Source organism: Coturnix japonica, chromosome 3 (assembly GCF_054131305.1).
Source record: "Coturnix japonica strain WE chromosome 3, WE-NBRP24, whole genome shotgun sequence".
Classification (NCBI taxonomy): Eukaryota; Metazoa; Chordata; class Aves; order Galliformes; family Phasianidae; genus Coturnix; species Coturnix japonica.
This window is the reverse complement of record NC_140665.1, coordinates 88,633,669-88,652,261: the sequence shown is the minus strand read 5'-3', so window position 1 is coordinate 88,652,261 and position 18,593 is coordinate 88,633,669. Positions and strand designations below refer to the sequence as shown.

Genomic DNA, 18,593 nt, shown 5'->3' with positions numbered 1-18,593 from the left:
GAGAAAAGGTATAAAAACTGTAACATCATGTCCATAGGGGCGCTTCTGCCATCAGGGCGCCCACCATTGCAATCGCGAATAAAAACTGCTTTTATCAGAGATACTGTCCTGACCAAAAATTATTGAGGATATTTCCAACAACACCTCCAGGGACAGGGCATCCACAGCCTAAATGATGTTCAGCCCTCGTATCCTTGATGATAACATGAGTGTTATCTGCTGCGTTCAGGTGCTACCTCAGGATGTGAGTTCTGGGCTCTGTGTTCTCTCATCGCTGGAACCCCGTTCATATGTTCACACAAAGGCAGCACCTCCAGTTTCAGGTTGCTAAAAACAGAGCCACAGAATACCCTGAGTTCAGAAGGACCCACAAACATCACTGAATCCACCTCCTGGTTCCACACAGGACCACCAAAAAGTCTAACCCTGTGTCTGAAAGTGGTGCCCAAGTGCTCCTTAAACAGGCTGTGCCCGCTGCCCTGGGAAGCCTCTTCCATGCCCACCATCCTCTTTGGTGATGAGCCTTTTCCTAACACCCAGTTTGACCTTCCCACAGTATCAGCTGGCTTTTCTCCCCACAACAGCAAACAGCATCTCTGTGGTCTTCCCATGTCACCTGACTTTGTTTCCTGTGGTCATGCACATTCTTTTCCCACCTAAGCTCCAGAACAAGATCCCTGCTCAGCCAAGCCAGCTTTTTGGCCCACCAGAATGAGTTTGGATACTTTGAAATTGCCTGTGCCCATGCTTTTAACAGGTAGTAAAAAGACCAGCACTCCCAAACCCCAATGCCTTCAAAAGCAGTTTCCCTGGGGACCTTGCTAACTAGTTCCCTGAGCAGCCTGAAGTCTGCTGTGGTGACAGTTTTCCACCCATTGCCATAGATTTTAGGCTAGACTACTTCATGGTCAATATGGCCATGAAATAAAGCCACAGTCATCCACAAGACCTTGTGTGCTTACAAGCAACAAATCGAGGAGTGTACCTTTCCTAGTTGGCTGCCTTTTTACCTGTATCAGGAAGATTTAGGAATCTGCTGGACCTATTTGTCTGAACTGTGTGGTATTCCCAGTTAATATCTGGCAAGTTGAAGTCACCTATAAGGACAGGATACCTGGTCCAGAGATATCTCTTAGCACACTCCCACGACATCCACTTGAGAAAGGTCTGTTTCAAACAAACTACAGTCTGCTCTTGACTTACATGCTGATTCATGTGAAGGTGCCTGGCTGTGCACCTGAAAGGAAGTTGAGACCTTGCATTATGGGATCTGAGTACCCCAAGTGTGATCCCACTCATAACAGTTCTCTGTTGGTGAATTTAGACAGGTTCACTACCAAGGGCAAGTCCCACACTGGTGTAGGTGTGCGACTCAGAGCAGTGTGGGTCAGAGCATTGGTTCAGTGCTCAGATTCCACAAATAAGCCTATCAACAGACAATTTTAACTTGTAATATCACATTCACTATCACTATAACATCTATTACTTAAGTAAATTCTGGTAGTGGAGTGATGAGCTCCAGTTGTAAACAAAACATTGCCAAGAATCACCCCACTCTAATCGTACAAATCATCTGCAAAAGACAGCCTATCATATTTTCTATTATTTGTAAGCTTTTTGCTAAACTTATAATACTCAGAAAATCAGATTGCTCAGCTACCATTTTTCCTTGCAGTCTTTATTCCTTGCATGAATTCCCACAACATCCTTATAACAAAGCTGAGGAAGTGTGAGATAGATGAGTGGAAGTGAGGTGGGTTGAGAACTGTCTGACTGGCAGAGGACAGAGGGTCATCATTGGTGGTGCAGGGTCCTGTTGGAGACCTGTAACTAGTGGTGTTCCCCAAGGGTCAGTGCTGGGTCCAGGCAGCTTCTGAAGATCCCCAAGGAGGAGACCCCGCAGCCTGTTGGCAGCTCTGTCATCTGCACGGCACAGACCTCCTGCGTTCCAATCTGTATCTATTGTCCTGGCACTGGGCACCTCTGAAACGAGTCCGGCTTTGTCCTCTCTGCATCCTCACTCAAGACACTGTGAGATCCCTCTAAGCTTTCCCTACTCGAAACTGTGCAGTCCCCCTGTTCAACACCCTATACCCCGCTTCCCAATAAGTCTGACCCCAATCGCTGCCCGTAGCATGCGCTGAACGGGGCGGCGGATTCAGCCGCTACGGCGCGTGTGCGGACGGCTGCGCAGTGCCGAGCGGCCGGGGCAGGGGCCGCGGGGCGGGGTGAGGGGTGCGGATGGCGGCGGGGCTGCGCTATGTTGCGTTGGCTCGTCGCGCTCCTCAGCCACTCTTGTTTTGTCTCCAAGGGCGGCGGCATGTTCTACGCGGTGCGCAAGGGCCGGCAGACGGGTGTCTACCGTACCTGGTAAGGCCCGAGCGCGGCCTCGATACCAGGGCTGCTCCGGGAAGCGCGCCGGGCCGGTCTCACTCCCCGCCCGCTCTCACTCCCCGCCCGCTCGCTGTGTTGCAGGGCGGAGTGCCAGCAGCAGGTGAACAGGTTTCCTTCCGCCAGCTTCAAGAAGTTCGCCACAGAGAAAGAAGCGTGGGCCTTCGTGGGCGCCGGGCCTCCGGGTGGGCAGCAGTCCGCGCCCGCAGGTAGGTGTGTGCTCAGCGTGGGGTGCCCGGTGTATCCCATCCTCATGTGCTACAGAGCATCATAGAATATCCCGGGATATCCCTGTACTGTCCCCCAGTACAGGCTGGGGGAAGACCTGCTGGAGAGGAGCTCTGCTGAGAGGGACATGGGCGTCCTGGTGGATGACAGATTAACCATGAGCCAGCAGTGTGCCCTTGGAGCCAAAAAAGCCAATGGCATACTGGGGTGTATTAAAAAGAGCGTGTCCAGCAAGTCGAAGGAGGTGATCCTCCCCCTCTGCTCTGCCCTGGTGAGGCCTCATCTGGAATATTGTGTCCAGTTCTGGGCTCCCCAGTACAAAAAAGACAGGGATCTCTTGGAAAGAGTCCAGTGGAGGGCCACTAAGATGGTGAAGGGCCTGGAGCATCTCCCCTATGAGGAGAGACTTAGGGAACTGGGTCTGTTTAGCCTTGAGGAAAGAAGGCTGAGAAGGGACTTGATCCAGGTTTATAAATACCTGAGGTGTGGGAGCCATAGTGGTGAGGCTGGTCTCTTTTCAATAGTGCGTGGGGATAGGGCTAGGGATAATGGGATGAAAGTACAGCATAGGAAGTTCCGCACGAATGTGCAGAAGAACTTCTTTACAGTGAGGGTGACGGAGCACTGGAACAGGCTGCCCAGGGAGGTGGTGGAGTCTCCTTCTCTGGAGATATTTAAGACCCACCTGGACGCCTTCCTGTGTGACATGGTGTAGGGAGCCTGCTTTGGCAGGGGGGTTGGACTCGATGATCTCTAGAGGTCCCTTCCAACCCCTACAATTCTGTGATTCTGTGAGATAGAAGGGGCCCGTAAGGATCATAGAGTCCAATGGCTGTTTCTCTTACATTGAAAAGCTTTCTCCATCTACACGTTTCTTCTAGGGTTTATTTTGGATAAAACTTGACCTTGCGTACATAGCTGAACTTTCTTCTTTTCTGTTTTTGGCAGAGACACCTGGCGCTTCAGCTGTAACACAGGAAGATGGCAGCCAGAGAGAGGAGCCGGGGACAGATGTCGTGTGCTGCAATGCGTGCAAAAGGCCATATGAACAGCCTACAAATGAAGAACATACTGTAAAGCGTGCAAAGCACGATGAGGGGCACTCTACACCAATAGTCAGTGAAGATAAGTTTTCATATATGGGTAAGTTCTTTAGTTATTCTATTGATTTGAGTTCTTTCTCTTTTTCATATAAAACAGTGTAATTATTAGAAAGCTTTTAGGGAAGTTTGCATATGAAAACACCAGGCCAAGTGTAACCTGTCGTTTTTAAACTGAGAATATGAAACTTGGCACAAAGATTCCTTGTGAGCCTGACTGATTTGGAAGCAGTGTAGGGGTGAAGGTGCAGTGGGGCTTCTGCTGTTATGCATTACTAATTAAAATCAGTGATATCTCTAGATGATGGTGTTCTGAAGTGCTATCCAGGGAGGGAAGTTTAGACATTAATCTGTTAGCAGGTGTTTCTTTCTGCTTAAAGAGTCTACGTTTGTGAAGGAGTCCTTGAATTTCTGCTTTTGCCAATTCTTTTGTAGGTGAGTTTGCAGTTGTTTATACAGATGGCTGTTGCTCAGGTAATGGCCGTAACAGGGCACGCGCTGGAATAGGTGTTTACTGGGGACCAGGCCACCCCTTGTAAGTAATCCAATGGGTTATTTTCTTAGATATATATGCTGATGTTTGCATTGGGTGTGCTTCGCCATGCTGGCCTCTTTCTGAATGTGAGGCCTTGCTGTTGAAACTCATGTTAATAACGGTGCTATTGGAGTAACAACTAACTAAGGAAAAACAGAAATCAGCTTTTCTAGGAAGTAAAGATTGGGGGGAAAAAAATGATTGAAAATAATGTTTTTAAGATGCTGAAGTGGATTCAAGGACTGCAGGAAGTGTGTGTGTGTACAAAAGGCAATTAGCTGTATGCTGATGGTGGGTCCAGATATGAGGGTTGTGCTGCGTGGGTGGAAGTTAGATCTCGAATCTCCATTCATTCTTCTTTATAAAAAGAAAATAATCTTTGCTTTATGGTTCTAACCTGCAGTCAATGTACAGCACTGGTAATTTTGAGTAACTACTGTTTGTTTTTTGGATATAGAAATATCAGTGAGAGGCTTCCTGGACGACAAACTAATCAACGAGCTGAAATACACGTAAGTAGCAAATGTCCTAAAATACTTCCACATGTAGGAAGCATCGTTATGGTCGAGTATTTCAACTCTGACCTTCAGAAGGGAGTTACGGAGCTGTGATGGACATACACATAATACCAGGAGTATTGATTTCTTTAGGTTTTATTGTTCTTTGTTGCTTTCAAATAGGCAATAACTCCATCTTGAGAATTCCCAGATGTCATCAGGCCAAGCACCGATATTTAAAACTGCTTTGCATTACGAAAACCCTATTCTCAAATCTTTGTATTTTTTTTGTCTATGTCTCAGACTTCAGGGAAAGGGCTACTTTTATTGTAGCTAAGAGGATGATTACCTTCTTACTGTGATAGGGTCAGAATGTCATCTTTCTTTGACTATACATAATAAATAATTCCAGGAGTAACTTTTCTTACTTTGGACATAAACTTCCAACAGCCAATTTAGTCTTCCTTCTCACCTGATCTTAATTCTGGTACTGCAGTTTCCTTCCACTGCATCTTTGGAGGTGAAATGAGATGGGAAGCTGACCCGCTTAAAAACTGCAAGGAATTCCTTACAGTGAGGGACAAGCAGGGGCAATGGTGGTATGTCAGAGGAAAGACTTGCTGCTGGAAAGCTTTTCAGCATGAAGTTGAAGCCATGCCACTCATCTCTCTCTCTAATTATTATATTTCGTGGCACCACTAAAGAATGATTGGAAGCGTTTCCAAACAGTTGGAGCTGATGTGAGTCTTTGCTCTCCAAAGTTATGGAGAAGTTGCCTGGAAGTTGATGTGCTGTAAAGAGCTGTGGAGAGCTGAGCAAACAGGCAGAGAGCTGCTCCTGCATTGAAGAACTGAACAACAGATTTAACTTTATTTAACACATGGGACACTTACGTTGCTCACTCTGATTCATCTCTGTTCTAAAGCATCTTTGTACTCACTGATGGAGTGACTTCAATAATATTCTTTGTAGTTCTTCTGTATTAACATCAGGTACTTTGCTGATATTTTAGTTATGTGTTCAAAATACTGTACTGAACTGTGTTTCTGTTGAAATGTTCTTAAGGCAGCCTGCAAAGCAATTGAGCAAGCAAAGAGTCAAAACATCAAGAAATTAATTATCTACACTGACAGCAAGTTCACTATTAATGGTAAGTTGATTATTTTAGAGTTTCTGGTTCTTGAAGACACTTGGAGACACACTGAACACAATGTCATTATGTAAGGCACACAGAACATACTGGGGTTTGTGGAGACATTATAAGAGAACATGTAACACAACTCAATTAGTCAAGACTGCTTGGTGAAGAACTTGCAGAATATTGCAAGGATTACCTTCTGTCTGTATGAGATACGGTTAGAGACATATTGCCTGTAACAGTGAATGACAGAAGTAAGTAAAGGATTTTTGTCCACCACCTCCCTGGGCAGTGCATTCCAATGCCTGACTACCCTTTCCGAGAAGTAATACTCCCTAATGTCCAGCCTGAATCTCCCCTGGCACAGCTTAAAACCATTCCCTCTAGTTCTATCACTGATTACACGAGAGAAGAGGCCAACCCCCAGCTCACTACAACCTCCCTTCAGGAAGTTATAGAGAGCTATAAGGTCTCCCCTGAGCCTCCTCTTCTCCAGGCTGAACAATCCTAGCTCCCTCAGCCTTATTAATAATGGGAAACTAATCCTGAAGACCAAATAAGAATATTTTCTGTGATGTTTTTGCCTGAGACTTTATATGGAATTAATGTGTTGAAACAGTTGTTCTTTCATAGCATGTTTTATGGTAATGCTCCCTTTGCGTAGGTATTACAAGCTGGGTTGAAAACTGGAAAACAAATGGCTGGAGAACAAGTTCAGGAGGAAGCGTGATAAATAAAGAAGACTTTCAGAAACTTGATAGTCTATCACAAGGCATAGAAATTCAGTGGGTGAGCACCTTGTTCTTCCTAATGACATCCTAAATACTCTTGTAAATTCTTATCAAGTAGGACCATAGCAATGAGTTTTATAGGGTATAAAGCTGTATGACTATAAATACAGTGAATCTGCTTGTTTTATTTAAAGCAAGTGAGGTTATCGCTTCAGTGTAAGCTAGACTTTTGTAACCACTGTTGGATCTGTTGAAATGCTTGTTTGTTTTTTATTGTTCCTTATTACTGCATAGAAACTGTCTAATAATTATTTCAGTTTCTGGAAGTGTATCACAGAATCACAGAATGATCCGGGTTGGAAGGGACCTCAAGGATCATGTAGTTCCAACCCCCCTGCCTGGCAGGGCCACCAAACATACGCCTTTACTAGATCAGGTTGCCCAGGGCCCCGTCCAACCTGGCCTTGAACACCTCCAAGGGCATCCACAACCTCCCTGGGCAGCCTGTTCCAGGGCCTTACCACTCTCCTAGTAAAGAACTTCCCCCTAACATCCAACCTAAATCTTCCCTTTTTTAACTTAAAACCATTTCCCCGTGTCCTGCTATTGTCAGCCCTTTCCAAGAGTTTACTCCCCTCCTGGGTGTAAGTTCCCTTCAGGTATTGAAAGGCTGCAATGAGGTCACCCTGCAACCTTCTCTTCTCCAGGCTGAACAAGCCCAACTCCCTCAGCCTGTCCTCATAGGGGAGGTGCTCCAGCCCCCTGATCATCTTCGTGGCCCTAAGTGTAAATTTGGAACATAATAGTGTCTTTTTGAATTGTAACTTCCAGAGTTGCTTATCATAGCTTTTAAGGTATTGGTTCTTTTGTGTAATGGTAGTAATAAGACTACCTTAAACTATGACTATAACCCGAAGTAAACTTAACTCTGGTTTTCTATACCTTAGAATACCAATACCTGTGGGCCCCTCTAAGGATTTGCTACTATGCTATGAATAGAAGGGCATTATTGCCTAAGTTTCATGTATGTGCTCTTTTTCTGGATTTCTTTCTGTGTAACACTCTTGTACTTTTGTCCTAACAGATGCATATTCCTGGTCACGCTGGTTTCCAAGGAAATGAAGAAGCTGACAGACTAGCAAGAGAAGGTGCTAGTAAACAAAAGTTGTGACATAACGGGACTAGAGACTGTTGCAGTTGGATGAAGAGGACTAATATAGCAGTGATAGTTTGAACTGCTGTTGCTTCAGAGTCGAACTTTGAACTGTGCTTATTTCTAGCTCAAAGTGCTAAATGCATAACCAACCTCTGGGGAGAAAACACATTTTCATCTATGCTGTTTGTTTTTCAATCAAGTCAGTATTTAGTTGATGATAAACTGCTTGCTTTTTTCTTGCATCTGACTGAAGTGCTGCTGTCAGTGTTTTTGAGCAGTCTCATAGACTTCTGAATTCATTGTAAAAACAGACTTCAGAAGAAATGATACTAAATCGTAAAAACAGACTTCAGAAGAAATGATACTAAATCTTTGTTTTATTTCCTTCTGATGAAATAAATTATTATTTTTTGTTTGTTTGTTTGTTTTTGTACAGAAGTATGTATTAATGGTGCCAAATTGTTGAGGGGGGTGGAGTTGGTTGGATGATTTGATAAGAGATCAATGACATAGTATGGAGATGGTTATGAATAAGCTTTGGCATTCTGACAGTAGCATCGTCTGATGTCCCAAAGAAAATAATTGGCTGTTTTATCTGAGATGGAACTGGGAGATCTGGAGAAGTCATCCACGTTGTCAAGCATCTGACTTCATTTTTTTCTATACAATGATAAGATCAGTGGAATGGCTGATGTGCACTTGAATTAGAGAGTAAATACTGCTGCTCAGCAAGTGTTATTTTTCTATGTATCTGTGTGGGAGAGGGAAGCATTTGCTACACTGTCAACTTTTTGTAAGGCACCTGAATACTACTGAACAATAGTGCTTAAGTTAGAAGTCACTGAGGGTTTTTTTTTGCATTTGTTAATGGCTGTATAGTTTGTCGGAGCTGCTGAAGCTTGATTTCTTTCTCATTCCTTTTAATATCCTTACCCAAGGCAAAGTGCATGCTTTTAGGTGTTTAGTGTCACATGAATTGTGATGGAGCTAGGAAACTAGCTAGCCTGGTAACTAACAGAAGACAGATTTTGCTTTGTGTCATCCAGAGTCGTATGGTAACTGCACCTGAAGGGATGAGGTAGTACCCTGATAAAATTTTGTTCTCTTGGGTCCTGTGGAGGTTGGCAGAATTACAGAACTGATGGTGGCAGCTATGTTGAAAAACATTACTTTGTAGCTGAGGATTTGTTCTGTCAAGCAGTGTTTTTGTGCTCTTTGTATCTGAGTTTATTTGTAAATATGTGAGGTGTTACTTTAGGAGCAACCTTTGTATACACATAACAACTTTTTTCTTGCTTTAAAAGTTGGACTTGGAGGAAAGCATGTAGCGATCCTGGTCAGATCTCTAGTTGAAACAGTTAAGCAGTGTGACAGACAATGTATTGAAGGTGTCATAATCTGCAGATCGTACCTCTAGTGTTAAATGTGCTGATCCTACCTATTGCCTGGGAATCTGTTTCTTGAAGCAGCAGTTTTGAGAAAGCTGTTAAGATAATAGTTGGTAAGTGGTAGCAACAGGGTCACACTGTTAAGTTACTTTATTGCCTGAAGGACTTCTGCAATGTGGAAACAAGAAATGTAATAGGAGACAGTTCTTGTTACTAATGCTTATTTCTCATTCTGGAAATGGAGAATGTCCCATAGGACTAGAACAGATTGAAGGATGGGAAGTGAAAAATATTTCTAAAGCAGGCTTAACAGAGGCTTGAGATCGAGAAGAGAGCGTTGGCTGTTCGAGCCATTCTTCGTGTGGAGCTGCAATTTCAGAAGGTGTTGTCATTTAACGCCCAGCTTTCAGCGGGTAGTTGAAGTTCTGGTTGCGTTTGTGCTTTTTGCAAAAGAAACTGGAGGCCTCCAGGAGCTGCCCGACATCTCGGCGCTCTCCCCATAGGCTCGGCCTCAGCTGCGGGGCGGGCCGCTGCCGCCCAGCCCTGCCAAAGCTGCCGGCGCCGCCATGGTGGAGGCCTGGTACATGGACGAGTCCCAGGAGGACCAGCGGGCTCCCCACAGGCTGGAGCCCAACCGCGCCGTCAGCCTGGAGCAGCTGCGCCGTCTCGGCGTCGCCTACCGCAGAGTAAGCGGCGGGGGCGGGCGGCGCTGCGTTGTGGGGCTGCCATGGGACGGAGCTGAGGGACGCCGGGGAGGCGGGCGGGCGGGCGCCGGCGATGCGCGTCATGGCGCCGTGCCCCTGAGGAGAGAGGCTGCTGAGGGGCGGGCTGTGCCGGGGGGGGGCTCCTCACGTTGTCTACCTGCGATCCTCAGAGCTGCCTTTGCCGTGTTTCTGAAATAATGATCTCACGTGCTGTCCCCTTACATCTACGTTGTAAAATCGAGTCATAAATATTTGGGTGTTTATTTGGTAAAGCCGTCAGCCTGGATCGATTCCCAGTCGAGATGGCGGCAACGCTGCCACAAACGTGTGGCTTGAGGTCGAATCTTGAGGCGTAGCGCCCGCCAGGGTGAGCTGTGTGTCGGTTGTGTTGCACGTCACAGAATGGTAGAATGGCTTGGGTTGGGTATCACATGTACCAGTACAGGTCAGGGGCTGACCTGCTGGAGAGGAGCTCTGTGGGGTAGGACCTAGGGGTCCTTTAGTGTGCCTTTGTGGCCAAGACCAGCGGTATCCTGGGCTGTATTAAAAAGAGTGCAGCCAGCAGGTTTAAAGAACCCCCATCAAAGGATCTGTGTGGAACACTGTATCCAGAACTGAGCTCCCCAGTCCAGGAAAGATGGGGAACTTCTAGGAGTCCAGAGGAGGGACAGAAAGATGGTTGGGACATGGAGCATCTCTCGTATGAGTGAAGGGTGAGAGGCCTGGGGTTGTTCAGCCTGCAAAAGACTGAGAGGTGGTCGTATCAGTGCTTATAAATTTCTGAAGTGTGAGAGTCAAGTGGGTGGGACCAGGTTCATTTCAGTGTGCAGCAACAGGACAAGGGGCAAAAGGCACAAATCCAACACAGGAGGTTCCACATAAACATGTGAAAGAACTTCTGTACTGTGGAAGTGATGGAGCAGCAGAATATTCAAGATCCGCTTGAATGTCTACCTGTGTGACCTGTAGTAGGGAACATGCTTTAGCAGGGGGATTGGACCTGATGGTCTGCACAGGTCCTTTCCAACCCTTAATGATTCTGTGATTTGTAAGAAACATTTCAAAGTGCCCTTCTTGGGGTGGTTCAAACAGAAGAGTTGTATGATGGGTAATTTCTGGTACAAACCATAAATCAGCCATGCCTCAGCTGTGAAATGTATTCATTAAGAGCTCAGGATTTCTCTCCCCAATAATCGTACCTCCTGGGCTTGAGGAGTGCAGCACAAGCAGTGCTGCAGAGTGGCAGTGCCTTGTGGGGATGGGGATATGTGTTGGCGGTGAGGCTTCAGCCTTTGAAGTTCTCTGCAGGCTATGCAAGGTAGGGATGTGCTGCAAGAGTTAATGAACCATAGCAAATCTTACCATTCTGAAACCTCAGGTAACCTTCCGCCTGTCTGTTTTTAGCATCTCTTCCACTTTCATAAATTTGGCATGAGAGCAGAAAAAGTGAAGTGTATCCAGAGCAGTTTATTAATTTCTGACACAATCAGCAAAGACCTCAAACTTATTACTTTCTAATTTAATCTTATTTGTTGCTGCTGTGCTGCTGCTGCTGTTGTGTGTGTGACAATAAGCTTGTGTGCTTGGCAGGCAAGTCATGCTGGGTGACAAAGCAGTGCTGGAAGAATTGGTACCAACCCATACGTGTCTTCTAGCACTTCTGAACCTCAGAAATGGCTGCAGCAGCAGGAAGGCTTCCCAAATGGCTTCTGTGGGGCTGATATAGGTAAATGCAATGAGTCTGGCTCATGAATGAGAACCAAGTTGTTGAAGCAATGTGGGAAGGCAAGCGTGGTTTTCAGTGACAAGCTGACATGGGATGTCCATGCTGGTTTTGGAAGCTCAGGTTTTTATCATTTTTGGTCTTCCCACGATAACCAAATAGTGACTTCTGGACTTAATAGTATCTGATACATTACTGACCATGTGGTAGTTGTGCTCTTTTGTTCACCTTTCTGTCTTGAAAGGCTCTGGTATGTGCCTTGTGTACTTATAAGGAGCTAACGTAGTAGCCACCCAGGTTATCTGCCTGCCCGTTAGCAACAACTTTGTTTTCCCCATTAATATACTGAATTGTGTTTTAAGTGATTGTGTTTGAACACTTTTTTTTTTTTTTCTGCTTAATTTTTAGTTGGATGCTGATAACTATGAGACTGACCCATGTCTGAAAGAGATTCGGGAAGCAGAGAATTATTCTTGGATGGATATAGTGACTATACATAAAGACAAGCTGCCAAATTATGAAGAAAAGGTATGCAGGCCTTTACTTTGAATGAGGATTTGCACTCTGAAGTCTGTTCTAGAATGTCCAGCTGGCTTTTTAGTATGTGTTCACTGCATGCACTCTCAGAGATGAAATTCATGTTTAAAATACATCTGGAACTGAAGTCCTTAACCGTAGTAAAATAAATGTTGCTACTATTTCTAAAACAAGGGAGGTCTGGGCCTTTTGTTTCTGTAGGTTGCCTGCAAAGTTGTTAGGCTACTTTCCATCACTGTGTCATTTTGAAACTCAGAGCCCTGCAGGTTCTCAGAGATCCTAACCAGGATGAAGGCAGGCTGTTGCCAGCTGTGCATGGGCTTTGGAGGCTGAGACATCCTGCTGGCTGTTGCAAAATATATCTTTTCAGGATGAATGATAACATCGTGGAATTTGAGAGATATGTTTCCCTTACAAGATGATTTGTTAACTTGGGAAGCAAACAGCTTGGCTATTTCGAAGCAGATGAACACAAGCAGTGCCAGGCCTCGAGCCTTCTAGAAGGAGTATGTTTCTCCCTGCCTGAAGGCACTGGACTGCTGTTCTGATCTGAATACTGCAGCCTGGTGGCATTTCCATATTTCCATTATATCTGTCCTTGTACCAGTTTGTTTTAAGCCTGTTACATTGCATTAATTTCAAGTTTTTTGCCAGCTGAATTACATAGTCACTTAAATGCCCCGCATAAGCTCAGCGTTACGCAAAGATAGGGCACTGCCATACTGAATCAGTAAAGGCTGAGTATGTGTTTCAGGCAGACCTGTGCTAGCATGGATAAGAAATAGCCAGTCTCCTGGGTCTGCTACCCTGCTCATCTCATCTGTTAGTTAAATCACTGCATCACTGAAAGCCTTTGTTTTCTTTGCTGGATGTTTCAGCTAGATTCCTTTGCAGTTTTCCTATATTTGGTATTAATAGATACTTCCTATCCCCAGATAAAAACATTTTATGAAGAGCATTTACACCTAGACGATGAAATTCGTTACATCTTAGATGGATCTGGCTATTTTGATGTTCGAGACAAGGATGACAAATGGATCCGGATTTCCATGGAGAAAGGAGACATGATAACCCTCCCTGCTGGCATATATCACCGATTTACACTGGATGAGAATGTATGTTATCATAAATTACCCTACGTTTTGATGACAAATAGATGTGAGTATATATCTTATTGGTAACTGCATGCCCTGAGACTTGCAGTTCATTAGCAAAGCATATTAAATATGAAGTAGGAATATGAAAAATACTAAATAATTCACAGCATTTGAACCTATCGTCTCCAGGTCACAAATTCAGCTTCATCTCATCAGCTGTAACTGCAAGTCATTGCCACGTGTATCCATAGCACATACCTTGTGTGACAGTGGCCTGAGAGCCAAACCCTGCAGCTGTCCCTCGCCCAATTGCCCCCGCTGTCAGCTGCGGTGTGGAGATGGATCCCTCTGCGTCGCGTGTCTTTGTAGGGCCAGACAGAGCATATCTTTGTACAGCAGTGGCATTCTTCATAAGTGCTAAATTCACCTTCAGGGAAAGAATGATTTAAGGCTGCAGAGCCACTGCATGCTGCTAGCGTATGCTAGATTGAATGCTGATTTCACAGGAGGTGACCTGCTTTTGGAGAGTGTTTTGGCAGATGGATTGTGAGATTGCACACGTAGTCCTGATCTGTGTGCCTGCCCTTGTGGACTCTTACAAATACATTTTTAATCTTAGCATTAGCCCTGGTAGATAGGGAAATGTGTATTGTTGTCTCCTGTGTGGCAAAGCTCCATTTCTGGTATAGTCCTGAGTGTGGTATGAATTCAAATCAGATGTCCAGATAATGTTTGTTGTTTATGTAAATAGCAATAGTAATAAAGATTAAAAAAAAATATATGCTGTTTTGGTGATATACCCAAGTTTCTCTGTCTACATTTTAAGGTCTGCGGTGAATCAGCTACAATTGCTAGTTTAAGGCTTCTATTTTACATAGACAATATATGAGGGATTATGCAATGAATCTACAAGGAGTTAAGAATGTTTACATCCACTTTGGGAACTTTAGTCTAGAAATGTTACCTTCAAAATCTCCCATAAATTCTTTAGGTACTTCTGAACCCTTGGGTTTCGAGGCTAAATTTTTGGGGTGACTAATTTTATTCTTGACATTGCTGAGTATACAAATACAAGACTAGCACTTAGTAGTGCTTACAATGCAGGTAGGACCTAAACCTGTAGTGTAGCTGGCAGTAGAGATGAGTTCCCCATAACTCGGTGGTTGGAGCACTTCTGTGGGATGTAATCCTCCATTCTGCTAGCACAGCTTTCTTACCTGGCATGTTAAAGACATGGAGATTTTGGAAAGGGTCCAGAGGAGGGCCACGAAGATGATCAGGGGGCTGGAGCACCTCCCCTATGAGGACAGGCTGAGGGAGTTGGGCTTTTTCAGCCTGGAGAAGAGAAGGTTGCGGGGTGACCTCATTGCAGCCTTTCAATACCTGAAGGGAACTTACTCCCAGGAGGGGAGTAAACTCTTCGAAAGGGCTGACAATAGCAGGACACAGGGAAATGGTTTTAAGTTGAAAGAGGGAAGATTTAGGTTGGATGTTAGGGGGAAGTTCTTTACTAGGAGAGTGGTTAGGCCCTGGAACAGGCTGCCCAGGGAGGTTGTGGATGCCCCATCCTTGGAGGTGTTCAAGACCAGGTTGGATGGGGCCCTGGGCAACCTGATCTAGTAAAGGTGTATGTTTGGTGGCCCTGCCAGGCAGGGGGGTTGGAACTACATGATCCTTGAGGTCCCTTCCAACCCGGGTCATTCTGTGATTCTGTTTCTGGCTGACTAGTGGCAGGAGCTCTTCTACTTTTGGTATCTGGAGATTTTTTTCTCTCCACAGTGTTGTTTTTTGGTTAGTTTATGCATTAAGCTTTTGTGGCCCTCGCTTTGAAGCTTCTGATATTCCTCAGGCATTTTGTAGAGATCTTGGGTCTTCTGATTTTTGGTTGTTTAACTGAGCAGATAGGAATTAGATGCTGCTCTGCTTGGTGCTGTGGATCTTGTGCAAAGTGATTTGCATAAAACAGGATTTATTCATTTTCTTTAGTAAGGCAGAAGTACTGTCTGCCCACTCTGGAGGCACTGGCTGTGACACAACGTATCTCCCTGCATAGGTGCAAAATCTCACAGCAGGAGCTGGCAACAGCAGCATCATGGTACAACATTCTGGGACACATGAAGTTTTCAGTCCATCTTGAAATGGTTTCAGAAATTGCTGCATAAATGTATATTAAAAGGTTAATTTCAGAATTTCCCACAGAAAGGAATTAAGTTGTGACTTCTTGTTCTTTGACAGAACTATGTGAAAGCAATGAGGCTGTTTGTTGGAGAACCAGTCTGGACAGCATACAACAGGCCAGCTGATGATTTTCCTGCTCGGAAACAGTATGTGAAGTTTTTGGCTGAAGAAGCACAGTAATGATGGCTGAGACCTGACAGGTGGAAGAGCCTGAAGCCAAGTAGAATAAATGTGATTGGTGTTCTTTCAACTGATTACACTACTAGTTGCATATACACTTCAAATCACAGAATCATGGAGAAATTTAGGTTGAAAGGTCATTTGGAGGCCATTTAGTCCAGTCCGCTTTGAAGCATGGGGCCAACTTCAAAATTAAACCAGCAGCCTCTTGGGTTTTGAAAACCTCTGGTGCAGGGAACTCCATAGCCTGTCCAGGCACCTCTTCCAGTGCTCAGCCAGTCCCACAAGCAGGATTTTTTTTTTTTTTAATGGCCAAATCCCCTGGCACAGCTTATGATTGTTTTCTTTTGCCTCGGAAAGAATCTGGCTCTGACTTCCTTGCAGTCCCTTCTTTAGTGGGAAACTCTGGTTATGTCTCCTCTCAGCCTTCTCATCTCCAGGGTAGACAAGTGTCCTAAACTGGACAATCCAAATTGTTTATGAAGATAAATGTGATTTTTTTCCCCTGCTTTTGACTACTGAGGAATGTCACTTGTGACTAGTGACGGTTAAACTTGAACTATTGACTATTTCTAGTCCAATGGCCCAGCATTTTTTCACCCACTTTGTAGTCGATATCCTCAGCCTGACTACAGTGCTACAGTGGGAAACAGTTGAAATCCTCACTGCCATCCACTGCTTCCCTCCGCCACAGAGCCAATTATTTCTTCTGAGGGGGCATGTGGGATGGCCAGGCAGAACGTGCCTCTGGTAAACTGGTGTTGAGCTTATGTTTCCAGTCTCTTATTTCATGTGCCTAGAATGGCTTCTGTAATGGCTTGTTATAGAATCAGAATCATTAACAGTGGAAAAGACCACTAAGGTCATCAAGTCCCACCACCACTATGCCCCTCTGTGCCATGTCTACACTTTCTTGAACATCTCCAGGGTCAATAACTCCACCACCTCCCTGGGCAGCCTGTTCCAGTGCCTCGTCACTCTGAAAAGAAATGTTTCCTAACATCCAACCTGAACCTCTCTTGGCCTTGGAAGTACTTATCTGTCATCCTACCACCAGCTACCTGTCATCCTACCTTGGAGAAAAGGCCAATTCCCACCTTGCTTCTTTCAGGTACTTGTAGAAAGTGATAAGGTTTCCCCTGAGCCTCCTCCAGATTATTATTCCATAGTTTGCCTGGGGACTGAAGGAAAGCTGGCCAGCCTCTAGTCCCCCATATCCCATGATTCTCCTTTCTGAAGATGGTAGTAACAGTTGCCTTTTTCTGGCCAAGCTGATCTCCGTGATCTCTAGGACCTTTCAGAGACGCCTTGCAGTTCCATTAGCCATCTACATTTACAGTTACTCAGGAATCCATTTTCTGCCCTTTTTTTCTTGATGTTTTTTTGGCAGGTAGACTTGGGGAGGGGTGAGCTACATTAATATTCATTCTGTTCTGAATCAGTGCTAATGAACTACGTAGGATCCTGTTTTTAATTAAAGAGAATAAGCCCTACTTCATTCTTGTCTAAAAATGCTCCTAAGATAAATTTACATAATCAGCATTTTAGCATGTAGCCGCCCTCGTTCTGGCCTATTACATAAAGCTTTGGTTTTCTCTCAGCAAAATGTAGCAGTTTTCTCCTGTGATTTATTAATAAAATTAATTTGACTTTGGGGTATGTGGATTTCTTTTTATTTTTGTCTTTTTTTTTTGTCTTTTTTTTTTTTTGTCTTGTGCTGATACTAAGGACACATGAGCAGCACTGTTACCGCAGCTGTTATTCATCATTTATTCCTTGGTCATGCATTTCTGTAGCACTGGATAAGTCATTGTGTGCCTCAGTTTCTTCAGCTCTGAAATAGAGTGGGCTTAAGCCCACAGGTCCATCTTTCAATAAATGCCTCACAGCTGTGCAGGATGTGCTGCTCCTCAGCAGCAGACACAGAATGGTTTTGGGATGAGTGCTCAACCATTTTTTTTAAGGGAAACTAAAAGCTTTTCTTTTAGAAGTTGGAATCTTTGAGTTAAAAAAACATGCATAGTTCTGCCTTTGGGATTTGGATTGCAAGGTGGCAGAAGAGGCAGGTGCACCATGTGTTCGTGCTGGCAGTGCTGGGCTCAGTTTGTGCAGTAGGGTGCATGCACAACCCACGCTTACCAAGAGAAATCCTGCACAGAACTTACATCAGCCTGGACTGGCTTTTGTGCAGGGTTTCCTAAACCTGGATGAAAACAGAGTTACAGAATCACAGAATGACCTGGGTTGGAAGGGGCCTCAAGGATCATGTAGTTCCAACCCCCTGCCTGGCAGGGCCACCAAACATACACCTTTACTAGATCAGGTTGCCCAGGGCCCCATCCAACCTGGTCTTGAACACCTCCAAGGACGGGGCATCCACAACCTCCCTGGGCAGCCTGTTCCAGGGCCTAACCACTCTTCTAGTAAAGAACTTTCCCCTAACATCCAACCTAAATCTTCCCTCTTTCAACTTAAAACCATTTCCCCGTGTCCTGCTATTGTCAGCCCTTTCGAAGAGTTCACTCCCCTCCTGGGTGTAGGTTCCCTTCAGGTATTGAAAGGCTGCAATGAGGTCACCCCGCAACCTTCTCTTCTCCAGGCTGAACAAACCCAACTCCCTCAGCCTGTCCTCATAGGGGAGGTGCTCCAGCCCCCTGATCATCTTCGTGGCCCTCCTCTGGACCCTTTCCGAAATCTCTATGTCTTTAATCAATTACCATCAAATACAAAGTTTAGCTGGTGTTGAATCTTTTGGCTAAGCTGTATGGTTGCTGTGCTGTGCCATGCCATGTGCTTCAGGGTTCTGTGTGCCACAGCCATGGTAGCATCACTGAAGTATCCTCTTGTACAGCATTTAATGCACTGAGGCACCCTGGTTCTGGAATAAACATATGGGATTTTCCCAGGTACAGTTACTCTTTTCTCCCAATGCTGCTCTTAATCCATGGTATCCAATTGAACTTCTCTCTTCCCTTTAAATAGAAATCAGCACAAGACTGTCCATTCCTCC

At 45.0% G+C, this 18,593-nt stretch overlaps 2 protein-coding genes across 6 annotated transcripts; both read left to right on the top strand.

Moving 5' to 3' along the window:
- Window positions 1–2,192: 2,192 nt before the first annotated feature.
- Window positions 2,193–8,191, top strand: RNASEH1 (ribonuclease H1). Of its 2 annotated transcripts, none has more exons than XR_014944915.1 (8): window positions 2,193–2,370; window positions 2,476–2,600; window positions 3,568–3,762; window positions 4,155–4,254; window positions 4,712–4,766; window positions 5,821–5,901; window positions 6,554–6,678; window positions 7,705–8,191. XR_014944915.1 is itself a non-coding variant. In XM_015859378.3 (8 exons), exons 1-8 carry the CDS (start codon window positions 2,261–2,263, stop codon window positions 7,789–7,791), a joined length of 882 nt encoding a protein of 293 aa, XP_015714864.1. In that variant the 5' UTR covers window positions 2,193–2,260; the 3' UTR covers window positions 7,792–8,191. The 2 variants fall into 2 exon arrangements, 1 of the variants encoding a protein (XP_015714864.1); XM_015859378.3 differs by having other exon boundaries at window positions 5,817–5,901.
- A 1,502-nt stretch (window positions 8,192–9,693) lies between these two features.
- On the top strand, window positions 9,694–17,242 carry ADI1 (acireductone dioxygenase 1). 4 transcript variants are annotated; one of them, XM_085543942.1, is made up of 5 exons: window positions 10,006–10,235; window positions 11,459–11,594; window positions 12,000–12,119; window positions 13,064–13,243; window positions 15,461–17,242. In XM_085543942.1, exons 3-5 carry the CDS (start codon window positions 12,069–12,071, stop codon window positions 15,581–15,583), a joined length of 354 nt encoding a protein of 117 aa, XP_085400068.1. In that variant the 5' UTR covers window positions 10,006–10,235; window positions 11,459–11,594; window positions 12,000–12,068; the 3' UTR covers window positions 15,584–17,242. The 4 variants fall into 4 exon arrangements, with proteins under 4 accessions (XP_015714867.2, XP_015714866.2, XP_015714865.2 ...); XM_015859381.3 differs by lacking the exons at window positions 10,006–10,235; window positions 11,459–11,594 and adding an exon at window positions 9,694–9,850; XM_015859380.3 differs by lacking the exons at window positions 10,006–10,235; window positions 11,459–11,594 and adding an exon at window positions 9,694–9,850 and having other exon boundaries at window positions 13,064–13,286.
- The last annotated feature ends 1,351 nt before the right edge of the window (window positions 17,243–18,593 follow it).

What these genes read in the sequence shown, in the direction of transcription:
- RNASEH1 (XM_015859378.3), top strand. Translation starts at nt 2,261, where the DNA reads ATGTTGCGTTGGCTCGTCGCGCTCCTCAGCCACTCTTGTTTTGTCTCC. An exon ending in AGATAAGTTTTCATATATGG is followed by an intron (nt 3,763 to 4,154) that starts GTAAGTTCTTTA and finishes ATTCTTTTGTAG; the next exon opens with GTGAGTTTGCAGTTGTTTAT. An exon ending in ATCAACGAGCTGAAATACAC is followed by an intron (nt 4,767 to 5,816) that starts GTAAGTAGCAAA and finishes AATGTTCTTAAG; the next exon opens with GCAGCCTGCAAAGCAATTGA.
- ADI1 (XM_015859381.3), top strand. Translation starts at nt 9,731, where the DNA reads ATGGTGGAGGCCTGGTACATGGACGAGTCCCAGGAGGACCAGCGGGCT. An exon ending in TGCCAAATTATGAAGAAAAG is followed by an intron (nt 12,120 to 13,063) that starts GTATGCAGGCCT and finishes TCCTATCCCCAG; the next exon opens with ATAAAAACATTTTATGAAGA. An exon ending in GATTTACACTGGATGAGAAT is followed by an intron (nt 13,244 to 15,460) that starts GTATGTTATCAT and finishes GTTCTTTGACAG; the next exon opens with AACTATGTGAAAGCAATGAG.